This window comes from Anabrus simplex, chromosome 10, assembly GCF_040414725.1.
Source record: "Anabrus simplex isolate iqAnaSimp1 chromosome 10, ASM4041472v1, whole genome shotgun sequence".
NCBI lineage: Eukaryota > Metazoa > Arthropoda > Insecta > Orthoptera > Tettigoniidae > Anabrus > Anabrus simplex.
Genome location: NC_090274.1, coordinates 109,235,851 through 109,252,874, shown reverse-complemented (window position 1 = coordinate 109,252,874; position 17,024 = coordinate 109,235,851). Strand labels below are relative to the sequence as shown.

At 41.2% G+C, this 17,024-nt stretch overlaps 1 protein-coding gene across 3 annotated transcripts in view; it reads right to left on the bottom strand.

Annotated features, from left to right (window-relative positions):
- Window positions 1-17,024, bottom strand: part of LOC136882291 (calcium release-activated calcium channel protein 1) — an 89,988-nt gene that overhangs the window by 11,374 nt on the left and 61,590 nt on the right. For all 3 annotated transcript variants that reach the window (XM_067154859.2, XM_067154860.2, XM_067154861.2), the window contains exon 4: window positions 10,000-10,489. In XM_067154859.2, the coding sequence (XP_067010960.1) occupies window positions 10,000-10,489 (490 nt within the window). The remainder of the gene's footprint in view (window positions 1-9,999; window positions 10,490-17,024) is intronic.

Sequence of the window (17,024 nt, the reverse complement as noted above, 5' to 3'; positions counted from 1 at the left end):
AATGACCATCAGCCAAACTAAAACCGTCGGTTCAGTGATGATTCGAAATCCTGAAGCAGTCCACCTGCGAGTGCAAAATGAAGAAGTAGACATTATCAGTAACTTCAAATACTTAGGGAGCTTTGTTTCTTCTGACAATACCATAAACCAAGGAATAGGCAATAGAACACGAGCTGCAAAATTCTATTTTGTTGCAGAAAGCGAGCTAAGGAATTTTTTTTCTAAACTGAAAACTCTTGGTATCAATGAACAATTTGTGTTTAGGACAATAGCATGGTTTGAAGAAACAGGTGCAACTGTTATTCATATCAGATTGGGCTATCCTAGGTGTGTTCGCAGAAAAGAAGTTGTGAATACTGTTCATGCAAGGATTCGATGCAATTCTTTGCGTAAACAGATAATTTTGTCAAGTGAAATGAATATATCTCTACGACCTATGTCACATATTTTAAAGGATGATTTACACGCTGGTGCATATAAAAGATAGACACGGCATTTAGTAACTGAAAAATTAAAGAAAATACGCCGGGTTCAATCCCTGGCAGTAGCAAAAACAATACAGCAGCAGTTGGCGGTTCATTGCTGCTGCTAACTGGCCTAGTGGAAGTCACCTCAAGCTCGAGGTGGTAGCATGTCCACTGGACACGATTCGTGCAGCTATTAATGAGTGCCGCTGTGTTGCCGCGTATGGTGATCATTTCGAATAAGAGAATATTCATTCTGTAGCATTTTTTGTGGGTTTTTCAGAATACATGTATATAGTTTTATTTAGTAGTTATATGCATTGGAAGTATTGACAGAACTGTGTAATATGTTATGATAAAAGAACATATCCTGAAGACTAAAGTATTCAACTCATTTAGGGATGGGCACATACCTATTCCCCATACAGAAACTCCTCCCTTTCAAATTAGTGGTTATGTGCTAGAAAAATGCAACCAAACTCATATACGTTTTATATCGCAGCCATTACATAAGATGCAATTTATTCAGTTAGTTTTTGTGTTAGTCTGATCTCTGCTCATTAACATAAGATTACAAAATCGTAATGAATGGGCACCTGGGTATCACCAGCCCTGAAAGAGCACCTCTCAACACTCCACTACTTGAATAACGTAGATATAAGAACTTCTAGGACCTACAGATTATTAAGAAATGCAAATAAACAGTAAACTCAAGAGTACAGAATGGAATAAGAGAATCCATACAATTTATTTTGATGAGAAATTCACCTGTGCTTTCTAAGTACTTAAAAAAAAAAAAAAGAGAGAGAACAGTCTTGTGTGGGAAGCAGGAACAGTCACTAGGAGGTAAGGTTGGCAAGAAAAACAAAGCACAACTTGGCAGAACTTCGGTCATTTTTGTGCTACTCCACAAGACCACAGAAAGACCAGAAGTGCATTATAAATGCTCAAAAACAAACAAACAAAAAACCAAACCCCATGGCTCTGATCCAAGACCCAGACCTCAGCACACATTACAAGGTGACGGATAGTCAGCACAACAATCCTCTTGGCTTTCTAGATCAGGGCTGCTACGCACGAAATGAGTCACCATTTGTTTCTTGCATAATTTACCAGTCACACTAGATATTCCCTTGAGCATCTCTACAGCAGCAGCAGTAGAGCATAGAGAAACAAATGAGTTACGAATTCACGATACTGTCGCTAGGAAGCTAGTATTTACAACAAGGGAAGACTAATGATGCAGCAGCGATCAGCAGTTGTGTTACTCTTTCGTTAACTGAAAACTTTTTTTTTTTTTGTTTCCGACAACAGTTTAACACAGAGATAACCATTTACAGGCTGTATGAGAAATTTGTACAGAGAGGAACAATATTGCAACCAACCTTATTGGGCCATTTTTCTTTAAAGGAACTGTGAACAGTGAGAGTTATTTCAGCATGCTCCACAATTTTGTTCGACAGCTTCTTGCTACTGCATTGCCTTTCAACACCCAATAGTTCATGCGAGATGGAGCAAGGCACGGATTTCTTACACAAGTGTTTCGACATGCAGCTCATTTCACTCAGGTTCCCAGGTCGTTTCAATGACGGACAGTTTTGGCCCCTCAATAGCCCAGATCTCAACCCATGTGACTTTTTTCTTTGTGGGTACCTAAAGAAAAGATTTTTCGGAAACATCCACATAACTTATTCTTCAAGCTTGCAGTGAAATCACGTAGGGTAATCGCTAACATCAGTGTGTGTTTGAAGGAAGTTACAAATCAAAATGGAGCCTATACTGAGCATGTGGTTAATTACAACAGTTCTCCATAGTGTGTTTTTCATTATAGTATATCTTTCTTTGAGTCTGTACTGAAAATTAAATTTTTATTCAACAACAAAATGGTGATTCATTTCGCACACATCCTGTAAATGCAGGCAGAGGATGTCAAAGTGGCCCTAAACTCGTGACTTGGTTGGAATTGAATTCGGGGCCTCCAGGTAAGAGGCGCACTCACTACGCCACACTGCAGGGCTGACCAACCATTAAACAGGAAGTAACAGCAGTGAATTGGAGCTCTTTGGGACCGACGACACAAATCCAGCTCTTCTCTTCTTCTGGGGCAAGTTGAAATAAAATATACACATGATAGAAAATAAAGAATAAGGGATTTGATCCCACCTTACACTTCCGTTACTAAAATAAACAACACTGAAGAATATGTACATCTTAAATTCGTGACTTGGACGGACAACAAATAAAGCTATGTTCAACCTTTGAGCACTAAATCTATCAGCTGGCAACAGGACAAAGTTTTGCAATAAAATATAGTAGAAGAAACATGTTAAAGAAACATGGCAAAAGAATACTCTATCCCACTTTCAGTAAGGCATACACTACTCTTACCACAAATACTTTCACAAACTTTTGACAGAGACCGTACGACCCCCAGTCCCCAGCAGGCCTTGAGTGGTCACAGGCTGCTAAGAATCTGCAGCCATTCTTACATATTGTGCCTGTTCCTTTAACTTCTTCACTCGTCTTTGGTCAGGAATGGTACAGAGCGCCCCATATAAACCTGAACTCCTTTGATAGGTCATAATTTCCCTCTGAAAGCCCGTAGAAACTGAAAATTCGTTTTAATGATCTCAGAGGCTGTGGGAGAATCGGTACTGCTTCCCGTTGTTGACAATTTTGCTGACTGTCGTGACAATAATGGGCACTGTTGGCAAATTAATAATCCATTTGCAGTCTTCAGCTGGCAGTTGTAATGGGAACACACAGTACACACTTCGAGAGCAAGTTTTTATTGTGAAAACAGAATTGTTGGTTACAACACAACGGGCATTTCAAAGAGAATTCAACGTGCGCGATGTTCCAACAAAGACAACAATTTTATCAATTGTGAGGAAGCTGGAGACAACTGATGTACTGAACATAGACCATCACTTAGTGCGGAGACTATTCATAATGTTGGAAGGCGCTTCGAGAACTCTCACAAGAAATCGTTGTGTCAACTGAGCCAGAAGACAGGCATTTCATATGGCACACGTCGGAGAGCTGCGAAGAAATTGGGGTTGCGACCATACAGAGTGCATTGAAAGAAAGAAGCAGATCATGAGAAACGAATGCACTATTGTGAATGGTTTCAGGGGATTATTATTTAATGTCTAGACATTCTGTCCTTAACTATGTAGCAGTATAATTGGAAGGGAATATGTGGAATTACCGCTACACCTGAATTTAGTACATGTGGAATTTAAAAGAAAAGAAAAAAAAAACTATCATTTAACTTGGCACCATGTCATACAAGACAGCAATAGTTAATTGTTATCCATTTAAAGACCTGATTGGAGTAAATTGTGAAATAACAGAGGGCTATCTCCTCACCATTGGATCTTTGGTGGGACTTAGTTGTTTATGAACTTGGTATTAGTTGGCTCGCCAACTGATTTTCAACTTTTCCCAGCATGCTCTGGTGTCAGCCGCTGGAACCGTGGTGGTTGTGTGGCAGTTTTCCTACCGGCAAGATGTCCGTGGTGTGGGCTTCTGGTGCTATGGCCTGCAAGGAGGCTATGAGTATTTTCAAACCACCCTAGCGTGTGCTTTCTGTGAGGTGTTAACTTTTAGTGGCAGGTGGTAAATATTTAACATTGGGTCAAAACTTTTTTTTAAAAGTTATGTACAATGTGACCCCTTCTCTTCTTTCTCGGAGCAAGCCTGTTACCAAGGGATTATTGCTGTCACAATTGTAGGTTTGTGAAGATGAAACAGCCTCATCACTTTGGTAAGTCCAACTATATAGTCTCTCGGCAAGATATTGGTCCTTAAGTGTGAAGGTGAGTTGTTATTGTAGTTGAATTGCTCTATCCTTTGACCTTCTTCCACCCTCTCTTATGGTCCTTGACCTACTGGTATTGCTCAGATTCCACCGCTTCCCAGTCCTATATCTTTAATAAACGATTGAGGCCTGCCCTAAGTGGTTGGCGTGTTTTCGCGCTGGTTTGCCCTCTGATCTCTTAGTGGTTGGGCTAGCAATCGAAGATGTGGGCTGTGGAGTTGTGCCGCCAGTTGTTTGATTGTCCATTTCTCCGGTTGTTAGTACGCCACAACTTGATTCACAGATGAGGCATGGTTTCATCTGTCAGATTACATCAACACACAAAACAGCAGACGTTGGGCTGCTATAAACCCCCATATCATCCACACAAAAAAACACTGCATGATGGAAAGTTTGGAGTGTGGTGCACATTGTCAGCTTCCAGGACTGCCAAATAATCAAAAAAAACCACCTGTGTCTTATATATGCATGTATTTATTCTCCCAAAGTTGCATGTGTCCTATTATTAATTCAAATGTTATGACTCATTAAAGTAGTTCAAGTTTATAAGGATTGCTCTGTATAAGTGAAAGTAATGATTAACAAACATAAGCAGCGATAAAGCTAGTGGATCCTTCATGTACAGATGTGTAGTTTCAATCGCTTTCTCCCTTCCATACACATTCATTGAGACCTCATACTCTCCATTTGTTTTAGTGCTCAAAGTCTAAAACTCAAATGTGCAGCGCAAAATATATTACGGCTACAGCTTTGGTCATAAATCAACAAACAAATAACAAAAACAAGAAAGAGAACTTTTTAAAACAGAAACAACAAACATGATACAAAAATAAAGCTAAAACAACATTTAATAGAGACTAAAAGACAGGTTATTTCATGAGAAGCAAGACCAACATCGCGAGGACTTCCTCAGAAATAATCTTATTGATTTTATGCGCCATCAACTACTTTACAGTTTCCAGATATGCTGAGGTGTTGGAGTTCTTTTATGTGCCAGAAAATCTGCCAATAAAAGGCTTCAGGCTAAGTCACGACTTCCGTTTGAGCTACTCAGTGCAGTCCTCAGAAAAGAACCATACATACATTATCATTATAGACTGTTATGCCTTTCAGCGTTCTGTTGATCTGACTGTTCTATAAATGCTGAAATGTTTTGGTGAATAAGAATGATGTTAACAAGTTAGGCATCTCGATGAAATTAGTGCCCAGGCCAGGCAGTGAAACATTGCGAGCCTCTAAGCTAATTCTTTGCGACCTACAGACCTGAAAAATAATTTTGTCTATATTCAATAACGATGATGCTGGTTTTATGTCACAACAACTGCTGTATTTTGCAGTTTTTAGAAATTCTGACATGACCCTGTTTACACGATTGTAAATCATCGTACTCATTGTGGACTTTTTTTTTTTACAATTTGCTTTACGTCGCATCGACACACGTGGGTCTTATGGCAACAATGGAATGGGAAAGGGCTGTGTACACTCCAGCATTTGCCTGGCGTGAAAATGGGAAACCACAGAAAACCATCTTCAGGGCTGCCGACAGTGGGGTTCGAACCCAAACCACGCGGCCACTTGCTCAGTCGTTGAGGACCCTCTCCTGTCACCTGGGCGTAGTTCGTGAGTCTCCTCCATCTCTCATCATCTCATCTTCAGCCTATCATATTCCGGTTTTACTTAGTCTTGTGCTCTTACTACGCTCTCACGTGCCTTTAGTCTTGATTCTACATTACGTTTTAAGAGAGCTTCTTTCATCTTTGTATCCTAACAAATTTTATCACGCCTAATCTTGTTCTCTCTTGTCTTTCAAATGGTTGTCCTCAGAAATTTAATTTCTGTCCTTCATAAACTACTTCTGTCTCTCCCTGAAATGGAACAAATCCTTAGTGCATATGAAATTATGCAAGTGATAGTGTGAGACTGGGAGAACTTGACCTAACGTTCACGGCCTGTGATGAAACCACGTCACTGTGGTTGAATAACATACGGTCCTCCCCTACCTGCCTGCCCGCTTACAGTGCTGGGCGCCTGCGGGACAAAATGCCAGCGTGAGCACCTCTGCTGTAGCCCAATTACGCAGCCTTGTGTTGGCAGATTTACTGACAGGCACAATAATTCCTATATGATAACATTCTGGCACCTCGGCATCTTCGAAAAACACAAAAATAGTCACTGCCATATAAAACATTATTATTATTATTATTATTATTATTATTATTATTACTTCAATGGAGCTCCCACCCCACCCAGAGCCCTGTTGCAAGAGCCAGGCTTGTCACCATCTTTCCTATATCACCTTGAAGCCCTACATTCCTCGACGGCTTGGAATTCTTGTTTCTTTCTTTTGGATTAGTGTTAATATAGGATGGTTCCCCAGATGATCAGTAGCGCCCAACTGGCAGCCTGTGACCGCCTTACATACCAACATTACTTTGAAGAATACTTAACAAACATCTTTGCAGTCTCCCAACAAAAAAAAGCTTTGTGCCATAATATAAGATTACCTATAAGAATAGAGGAAGTGAAAACAAAACAATGAATTCAGAGCGAGGCACTGGAAGACAAGAAGAAAGTCTGTTAATACAATATATGTAAAAATCACATATTGACAAGAATTGACCTTTGCTTATTGGGCAGCAAAACGAAACAGTTATCATACAGGTTTACAAAACTTAATATTACTAGTATAATCTATAATTGCGAAGCCCAACTCTACTTTTAGGGACAGCAAGTTTTTGTATATAAATGAACTAATCTGATTATCACTACTCATTTTGACAGGGTGTCTCAGGATCTCAACAATCATTCCAAGCAAAGAAGTGCACACTCACAGGTTGGACAGAGTTTTACAAATATAAATTGCCCAAAACAAATACTGAATATACGAAAGCGGTTCAAATATAAACAGGAATATGAATATACTGGTGCTGTTAGTAATAATTCTGAGGCGGGGCTTTGTCAGGATGTTGGGGGTGATCCATGGTGAAGGGGTTACCGCGTGCGAACGACTGTGGAGAGCTGGGCTGCTTCAGTACCCAAGAAGTGCACATGTCTGTTGCGCAACGCATCATCATCAAATTTCTCGCAAAAAAGGGCACCAAACCTTCCGAAATTTTGAGAAGGCTCTGTGCCCAGTTTTTAAAAATGTTATTTGCTTTACATACCACTAACTACTTCTGTTACGGTTTTCGGAGACGCCGAGGTGCCAGAATTTATTCCTGCAGGAGTTATTTTAAGTGCCAGTAAATCTACCGACACGAGGCTGACATATTTGAGCACCTTCAAATACCGCTGCACTGAGCCAGGATCGAACCTGCTAAGTTGGGGTCAGAAAGCTAGGGCCTCAACCGTCTCAGCCACTCAGCCCGGCCGTGCACAGTTCGGGGAAGAAACAGTTTCGCAGGCTCGAGTGTATGAGTGGGCTAAAAAATTTGTGGCAGAAAGAGTAGCTGTGGAAAATGAACCCCATGAAAGGAAGCCACAGACAAGCATCACTGCAGACAACATTGTTGCCATTCATGACATTATTGGAGAAGGTCGGTGAATAAAAATTTCGCAAACTGTTTTAGCAGTAGGAATAAGTTATGGAACTGTTCAAACCATTATCTGAGATGAATTCCATTTCAGAAAATTGTCTGCCAGGTGGGTTCCTTGTCTCCTCAAATAGGAACAAAAAACTTTGCACCAGGAAGTTTGTCAGAGACTCCTGCGTCGCTACGAGAAGGAAGGAGAGGATTTCTTGCGTTCTATTGTGACTTGTGATGAAACTTGAGTGCATCATTACACCCCAGAGTCAAGCAAGCATGGAGTGATGGTGAAGAGACGAAACAGGTCCGGTCCAGGCCAAAACACGCCCATCTGCTGGAAAGGTCCTTGCAACAGTTTTCTGAGACTCCACGGACATTTTGCTGGTCGATTTTCTTCACGAACAAAGGATAATTAATGCAGCCTATTACTGTCATCTTTTCGATGAATCAGAAGCTATGTACCGCAACAAGCGACGCCAGCAACCGAGCCGAAACTTTATTCTTCTCCACGACAATACAAAGCCACATATTGCCGCTTTAACGCGGGAAAAACTGGAGGAAATTCACTGGGCACCTCTTTAACACCCTCTGTACAGTCCAGATTTATCACCCTGCAACTACCATTTGTTTGGACCACTCAAACAAGACCTAGAAGGACAGAGGTTCGATGACGATGCAAGTGTAGAAGAGTTTGTGAGCAACTGGCTCTGCACACGTCCCTCTTCTTTCTATCAGAACGGCATCAGAAACTCAGCAGGACACTATATAAGAAAAGTGATATCTATGTGTGTATTGCTTTTGGTTGATGCAATAAATTTTTAAAAATTAATTCCCATTTATATTTGATCCGCCCTCATATTTTTCCAATATTTTTAGGTCCACATGTCTCTGATATCTCAGGATCAGCTGTAGGAAGACAGAAAAGGATAAAATTGCAAGGAAGTGCTGATGCAATATTTTGCTCTTCATTTTACAAAAGGAAGAGAAAAGTGAGGAAATGTATATGACGCTCTTGCCACACTTTTTAAAAATGAGGCGTCTAGTATCAAAACCGGCCAAGTCACAAAATTTACGAAAATGAGTTAAGGTTATAAATTTGAAGTAGAAGTATAGCACTATCAGGTAAAACAAGAATATGTTTTAAAATCGTCCATGTCTTCATGTTATAGAGCACTGAATTCTCGGTCTTGCAACAGAATCGGCCAAGTCATGCAGCCAGTGAATTCAAAACCGGCCAAGTCAAGGAACGAGCGACAATATTTATGATACAGCATTATTGTGTGGAATCTTGTGTTGTTACATTAAGCAACAAGGTGATAATATCAGTAGGCAAAATCGTTCCTTGTAATGTATATTCTCTGAAGTCATAATATTTTGTTTTTTGTTCGTTTGCAACACTGATTTACGTATTGGCGGGCTTCTCACCGTCATTGGCGCCAAAGCAGTCCTATTTCCGGTGTGCTCGTATTTTATCATTATTGTGTGAACGTGGATATTGTTCCAAGTAGAGAACTGAAAGATTTACTTTCATACCTTGAGAAATTGTACAAAATTGCAACAAAAACGGCCAAGTCAAAATTTAAAATAACAAAAAAGACGGGTTAATTATGAGTTAGATTTCTCAAAACAGTGGAACTTAAATATTAAACCATTAAGGATATAACTGTGAAAAAAAATCTTTTCTGACCATCATTGCTTTGTCTCTACAGGTTTTTCGTCCATATTGAAAAATATGCCTTGAGTGACTTGGCCGGTTTTGATACTAGACGCCTCAGTATGCTCAAACAGACCTGTCAGAAAATGGCTCGAAAGAAGCCATATGTATATAAACAAACTTTTTTACTAGGAATGATTGATCCCACTTCCTCATTGGATAGTGTAACACCCCGAGTATTTATCAACCTTTACATCTCATAAAATTACCAGGTAACTCGGATTAGGATCAAAAAAGACTAATATCTGCGTCAAAAATTCACACTACAGCAATATCACACTACATAATTATGATTTCTGTCTTCGTGTAAAATTTTTTTTTTTAAACTGTTCATTGCAGATCAATTCCATAAAATATTAATATAAAATATTGTACACAGGAAGGCAAGCTCTCAGGCTAGAACAAGAAGTAAGGAGAAAGCTTTCTCCGCCTGCTGTTATACTATCTGTGTGTTGCCATAAAGGCCCATACCATTCGCCCTGTTCTCAGCATCACCTGCCTCGATCTGCTCCTTCAACAGCTCCAGTTCGCGGATCCCTGACACCGTCACCTCGTACTTGTGTGTAACAAGGGAGCGATAGAAGTGGACGGCGAACGCCAAGAAGATGATGAGGACGGGAATGAGGACTATGCACGCTGACCAGGCAGCCAACTTGGAGAAGTCGTAGAACTTGACCCAACACAAGATGGCTATCTCACAGAGGAAGAGCAGCAGTCCTAGCAGCGTAGAGAATGCCCACGCCGTCTCGATGTACCAGTGGAGACGCTCGTGGGGCGACTCGTGGACCAAGCTGATGGAGTGAAGGTTGCAGACGGCATCGATGTTGGGGAGGATGCACGTGCTTATCATCAGCGCCAGCATGTGGACCGCTACAAGAAGGGTGGTACAGATGGCAAACGCGATCAGCATCTCCTGAGGAACTTTAGAACGGTCGTTCAGTTGCACTTCCACCATGGCCACCTATAAACAGAGACTTGCATTTTTATACCAGACAGCCTATGGCGGGTTCAGTTTAATTTTTGACAGTTTGACTGTTACAGCATCACAGGAAAATACATAGGATTCTTTATGAATAATTAAAACTGTTACCGGTCTTAATATACAACACGTTTCAGAGTCTGGGCTCCATCATCAGAAAGTGACATTTAATTCTACTTGATATACAGTTGTTTTCAAAGAATATTAAACCATTTCACTTACAAGTAGTGGTTAAGTGCATTATGGATTTATAACATCTATGTTGGATCAAGTATGTGTGTGTGTGCATGTGTGGTCTCAGAAATACACTTGGGAAAATGAAGAAAAGAACATCATGAATTCAACAACCCAGCAGAGGGAAATTTTATTGACACTCTTGAGGACGTATACAACATACCGACTGAGCCATACGCATGTGAGTACAGTCGATAGGGCAAGCACAATGTCAGCGCTAGTACCGTGAATCCCCTCCTTTTGCAAAAATGCAGGGAGCAATTCTTCCATGGAGACGATCGTAGAGGTAACGAATTTAGTCTTGTAGAATGGCCTACCTTGCAATTTCCACCTGGTGCCTCAATTGGGCCAGATTTCCTGCCGGTCGTGCAGACCGTGAAAGATGACGTTTCATACAGTCCCAAACATGCTCAATGGGGGACAGATCTGGGAATCCTGCTGGCCAGAGTAGTTGACGTACGCCTTGGAGAGCACGTTGGGTGGTATGGGATACATGCGCTGCCTGTTGGAAAAGTACACCGCCTTGTAGGTGCATGAATGGTACCACAACGGGTTGAATGATGGTTTGGATGTACCGTGCACTGTTCAATGTTCCCTCGACGATCACCAGAGGAGAATGGCCAGTGTACGATATGGCTCCCCACACTGTGATGCCAGGTGTTGGCCCTGTGTGCCTCTGTCGTATACAATCCAGATGTTCGTGCTCACCTGCACGAGACCACACACCCGTACGACCTTCGTTGGCACCAAGGTACAAGCGACTCTCATCACTGAAGACGATATGTCTCCATTTGTCCTTCCATAAGCACCTATCGCAACACCACTGGAGGCGGGCTGCACGATGCTGGAACACGAGCGCAGACTCCCTAACAGCACGCAGGATCGTAACCCTACTTCACGGAGATGGTAGTGAATGGTTCTCGCTGATACCCCCGGAGCAACAGTGTCCCAAATTTGTTGTGGAGTCGCGGTGCAGTCCAATATGGCACTTTGTAAGATGCTACAGTCTTGGCATGCATCTGTGTGTCGCTGCCGTCCGGACACAGGCCAATGGGCATGTGCACCTTTTGCTGACCACTGGCGACAACATCGATGCACTGTAGAGACCTCTCATCCTACGTGTTGCACAATTCTGCGGTATGTCCACCCAGCCTTTCAAAGGCCCACTATATGCCCTCGCTCAAACTCCGCCAACTGCACAAACGGTTCATCTACACGCTGTCATGGCATACTAACAATGTTGCAGACACAGACAGAGCTCCGTGTGTCACGGCAAACTGGCTGCCACTGGCTCTGGAGGTGACCGAATGTTGTTCAGCTTACAACATTCCGTGGCTGATAACGCGGTTCCTGATGTGTCTGCAGCGCTGCGCGTTCGATCATCGCATGCATTGCCCCTTGTAGTATCCCGTGAAAGTATGGCAGGCCTTATTCACTTGCATCATGGTGTTCTTTTTTCCATTTTCCCAGAGTGTATATACAGTAGACTCTTGGACTATCTGACCAACTTTATACTGTAATACAGTACAACAGCAAACACTCGAAAACAAGTAGGTTGCTCTTCCAAGCAGAACTCCTCCTAAATTTTTTTACAGTTGGCTTTATGTCGCACTGACACAGATAGGTCTTATGGCGACGATGGGACAGAAAGAGGCTAAGTGGAAAGGAAGCGTCCGTTGCCTTAATTAAGGTACATTTACCTGGTGTAAAAATGGGAAACCACGGAAAACCACTTTCAGGGCTGCTGACAGTGGGGTTCAAACCCACTATCTCCCAAATACTGGATACTGGCCGCAATTAAGCGACTGCAGCTATCGGTGAACTCCTCTTCATCTCTGAGTCTGTAGGTGACAGTACAGGCCAATACGGGAGGCACACAATTTGCTGCAGAGATGGCAGATAGTCCCAGGTGGAGCAGCCACTGTTCTCCTATTTCACTCTTTTCCTTTTGTACGTTGCCTCTATCGTTCTCTATTCACCTAGGGTTTTCTTCAAAAATCAGTGTGCCATGATAGTCCATCGAAGCTTCTCTACTGGTGGTCTGTGTCTCTTCAAGTACATTGACATTTGTGCGTTTGTCTTGCCAGGTTATATACAGAATTCTCCTTAAACATCGCTGGTGATATTGTCTGTAGCATGTTTCAGATTCAGATCCATATAGTAAGCTGGGAATTATAACTGAATTGTTTACAAGGATATTTGTTGCAACATTGACATCATGAGTGTCAAATACTCGGGATGCTCCGGCATGGACGATTCTAAATTAGATTTCGGAATCTATATTTGCGCTTGATGAGAGGATGATGCCAAGGTAAGGAAAGGTATTTACTACCTGAAGGCTCACTCCGTCAATGGAGACAATGATCTGTCTACATCCTTCTCCAGGGACTGGTTGATAGGGAATCTGTGTCTTACTGGTATTCAGTTTGAGACCAATCTGTCTGTATGCAGTTGAAAAGGCATTCAAGATTAACACTAGTTCTTCTTCAGACTGAGCTACAACTGCATTATCATCAGCGAACCATAACTTGACTAATGCTACAGAAAGTGTACAAGTCCTTGCCCTTAGACAGCTCACGCTGAACAGTTTCCCATCCAGTCTATAATTTATCTGTATTCCTGGCGGAAGAACGTCCTTCACTAGCAGCATCATGGCGGCTATATATAAAGAAAACAAAGTGGGGGCAATCACACAGCCTTGTTTAACATCAGTATTGATATACAAAACAATAATTGTACAAGATCCACCTTTTCAATACAAGATATGTTGTTGATTAAAATTACATCATCATTTATTAAATGGTACCGGTTTTAACATCCATGGACGTCATCATCAGCCAAATGGGGTCATTATACAAAGATACACATTAAAGTTAAAACACATAAAATTGACCCTCATAATTAGAACTATCTACAACATGTTAAAATATAAAGCATATTTATGCTAAATGTCCAGGTTTGAATATGTAATTAGTAGAAGTTTGACAACTTGTTAGTCAAGAATAAAATAAAAATCTGAAGCTGAGAAGCCTCATAGAAATAAGTTCGAAGTCTTTCAAAGTCTTAAAATTTTTAGTTTTGGATGCTTTGTACAGCATTGGCATCAGCGTATGTAGAGAAGTGTATGCTAAGTGCGATGCAGTAATGTTAAATATGTTGAAAGAAGTGGACGATGTTCCTCTGTGAGCATAAAAACAATACTAAGTCAGTATATAATACATATAAAAACTATCTTCGTAAATTCTATGTTATGTCGTATTTTACTGGAGCGAGTGGATCTTGTGACCGGAACTGTATGTTGAAGAAGTTAAAATATTCTCAGTCCAATGCGGGCCTGTAGTATGAAAGATAAAAATGAGTTAACTCAGATAGTGGAAATGGGGCAAGAAAGTAAAGTTTTATGAAGAGACTCACCTTTTGGTTGGCTGGTTGTATGTGCTGCGGAGTTGAGTTGAAGAGAAACTGACAAGGGAGACGTTTTAATTATGAGGGTCAATTTTATGTGTTTTAACTTTAATGTGTATCTTTGTATAATGACCCTATTTGGTTGATGACGACATCCATGGATGTTAAAACCGGTACCATTTAATAAATGATGATGTAATTTTAATCAACAACATATCTTGTATTGAAAAGGTGGATCTTGTACAATTTAAGTTACTGTTTTGTAATCTCTATTCAATACGGACCAAACATGAAATTCTTGACTATAAATCAGTATTGATATGACGTGGCTCTCCAACAGAGTTGGTACCGATAAGAGCTGCCGTCATATCAGTGTAGAATAGTTTAACGACGGAAATAAATTTCTGTGGAAAACCATACAATCCTAAAATCTTCCACAAAGCATCATGGTTTACAGAGTCAAATGCTTTAGTGAGATCAATGAAGGCAATATAAAGAGGTCTATGCTGTTCTCTGCATTTTTCCTGAAGCCGAAGAACTGTGGTTTCTCTCGAAGGCCTGAAGCCACACTGGATCTCTGGTAGTATTTCCTCCACTAAGGGTATGGTAGTATACGATTTGCCAAACTTCAGCAATAAGCTTTCCCAAGGAAGACAGTAATGATACTCCCCGAAAGTTATTATAGTCTGTTTGATCACCTATACTGGAACTATATGACTATCCCTGAAATCAGAAGGCATTTCTTCAGTGTTCCAAATTTTAATAATCCGTTAATATACGTGTCTTACGAGTTCCTCATCACCTTCTATGAGAGTTTCCGCAGGTATATCATCACGACCGGTGGCCTTGTGTTGCCTTGCTTGATTAACAGCACACACTAACTTCATCCATTCTTCTTTGATGGGTGCTTGTTCTATTGAGCCATACAGCTGTTCGTCAACAACTGATTCCTGATTCAGGAGACCTTCAAAATGCTCTTTCCATCTATTCATGATGGAGCACTGATCTTTTAGAAGTGCACTCCTATCACTGGACTGGAGTGGATTTCTACCAAAGATGGTGGGACCTTAAACTGCATCCATGGCTTGGAAGAACTGCCGCGAATATTTGCTAGATACTGCAACTCTTTTGCTTTGCGAATAATAATGTTATTTGCTTTACGTCCCACTAACTACTTTTTGGTCTTCGGAGACTCTTTTGCTTTGGTTGTCCACCATGCATTCTTAAGTGAATGGGTTCTTCTTTGGACATTTGCTTGTTGAAAAAAAAAAAAAAAAAAAAAAAAAAACTCTTGAACAAATGAGACACAGAAGGCCCTCTTCAGCCCTATTGAATACACACAGAGAGCAGCTCTGTTGGCAACTCTGCATTCTTTGTTTTGTCAGTTGATATCGGATGTCCAAAGTGTGAACGTTGGTAAATTGTTTTGTATGCTCCGTTTAGATTCTTCAGTAACAGCCAAAACTATTGCTTTGGACTTAGATGTAGAGAAAAGTACACTTGGAGACTGGAAGAAAAACCGAGCAGAAATTGAAAAGTGGTGTGCTCCCCAAGGCAGTCGAAGTGAAATGAAAGTAAGGAAAACAGTGTTGAAAAGTAAGCATAAAGAAGTTGAGGAAGCATTATTTTTGTGGCATGAACCATTACTCGGCCCATATTGCAGGTAGAAGGAGATGATTCAGAATTCACTGCCAGTGATGGATGGTTCAATTGGTGGAAAAAACAATTCAGTACTCACCACATTACCACTAGCGGAGAGGCTTTAGTTGCTGACAATGAGGCTGAGCTGTTGTTTAAAGACTATCTTTCGAAGTTAATTGACGAGGAGGGAATTTCTGGGGAGGAGTTGTACAACTGCGATGAGAGTGGTTTAATTTATAAGATCCTCCGTATGAAAATGCTTGCTAAAAAAAAAGATACCTGGATACGAGAAAAGTAAGCAATGAGTCACCATCTTGGCTTGTAATGCAACCAGTAACCACAATCTTAGGCTTACATTAATAGGGAAATCACAGAAACCCAGAGCTTTGAAAAAAAAAACAGGAATCACTGCCCTTGTATTAAACACATCAAAAGAAACCATGGATGAATTTAAATATCTTTAAAACCTGGTTCCAAAATGAATTCATACCAGCTGTAGAGAAGTATCTCAAAGACAACAATTTGCCGAGAAAAGCCATGCTGCTTCTTGATAACGCGCCTTTGTATCCTGCCAGTGTCGAACTGACAGATGAAGATATCAAAGCATTATTATTACCACCACCAAATGTGATAGCTCTTTGGCAGTCAATGGACCAGGCCATCAACGAAATGCTAAAGGAAAAGGATTGCTGGCATCTTCTCAGTTTCTAAAAAAATGTTCATTTTATCCCTTTCGGATATGTAAAATGGTGAGGGTTTTTTTTTACAAGTTTGATCCTGCATGTCCCATTCCATATGTGCCGCAGGACACAGTGTGTGGGTCACTTCCTGGCAAGCTGAGATCCACCCTAAACAAACCCACACCAGTGGCTCTTCTTCCGAATGTCACTTATTACTTCCAAAGTCCAATGGCGATGGGATATGGATGGCAGAGGCAGGTCACGGGTAAAACTGTAAGCCCCTAGTTCGGACCTGCCCATTGGCAGTGGATGTGTGATGGTCATCTCCCTGAGACCCTGTGGCTACTCAGGAATTCAGTCCCGCATCTGTTTTGGTCACACCTGTTTAGCATTACAACTGCCCACCCAACATGGGGAAGGTCCTAGAAAAGGTGGGCATCTTATATCCGGCTGGGCAGGCGCACCCAGCGGGTCACCCCTCATGCGGTCAGAAATCAAAAGCAAGAAAGAGACTCTGAAAATTGGAACATGGAATGTCAGAAGTTTATTTGATGTGA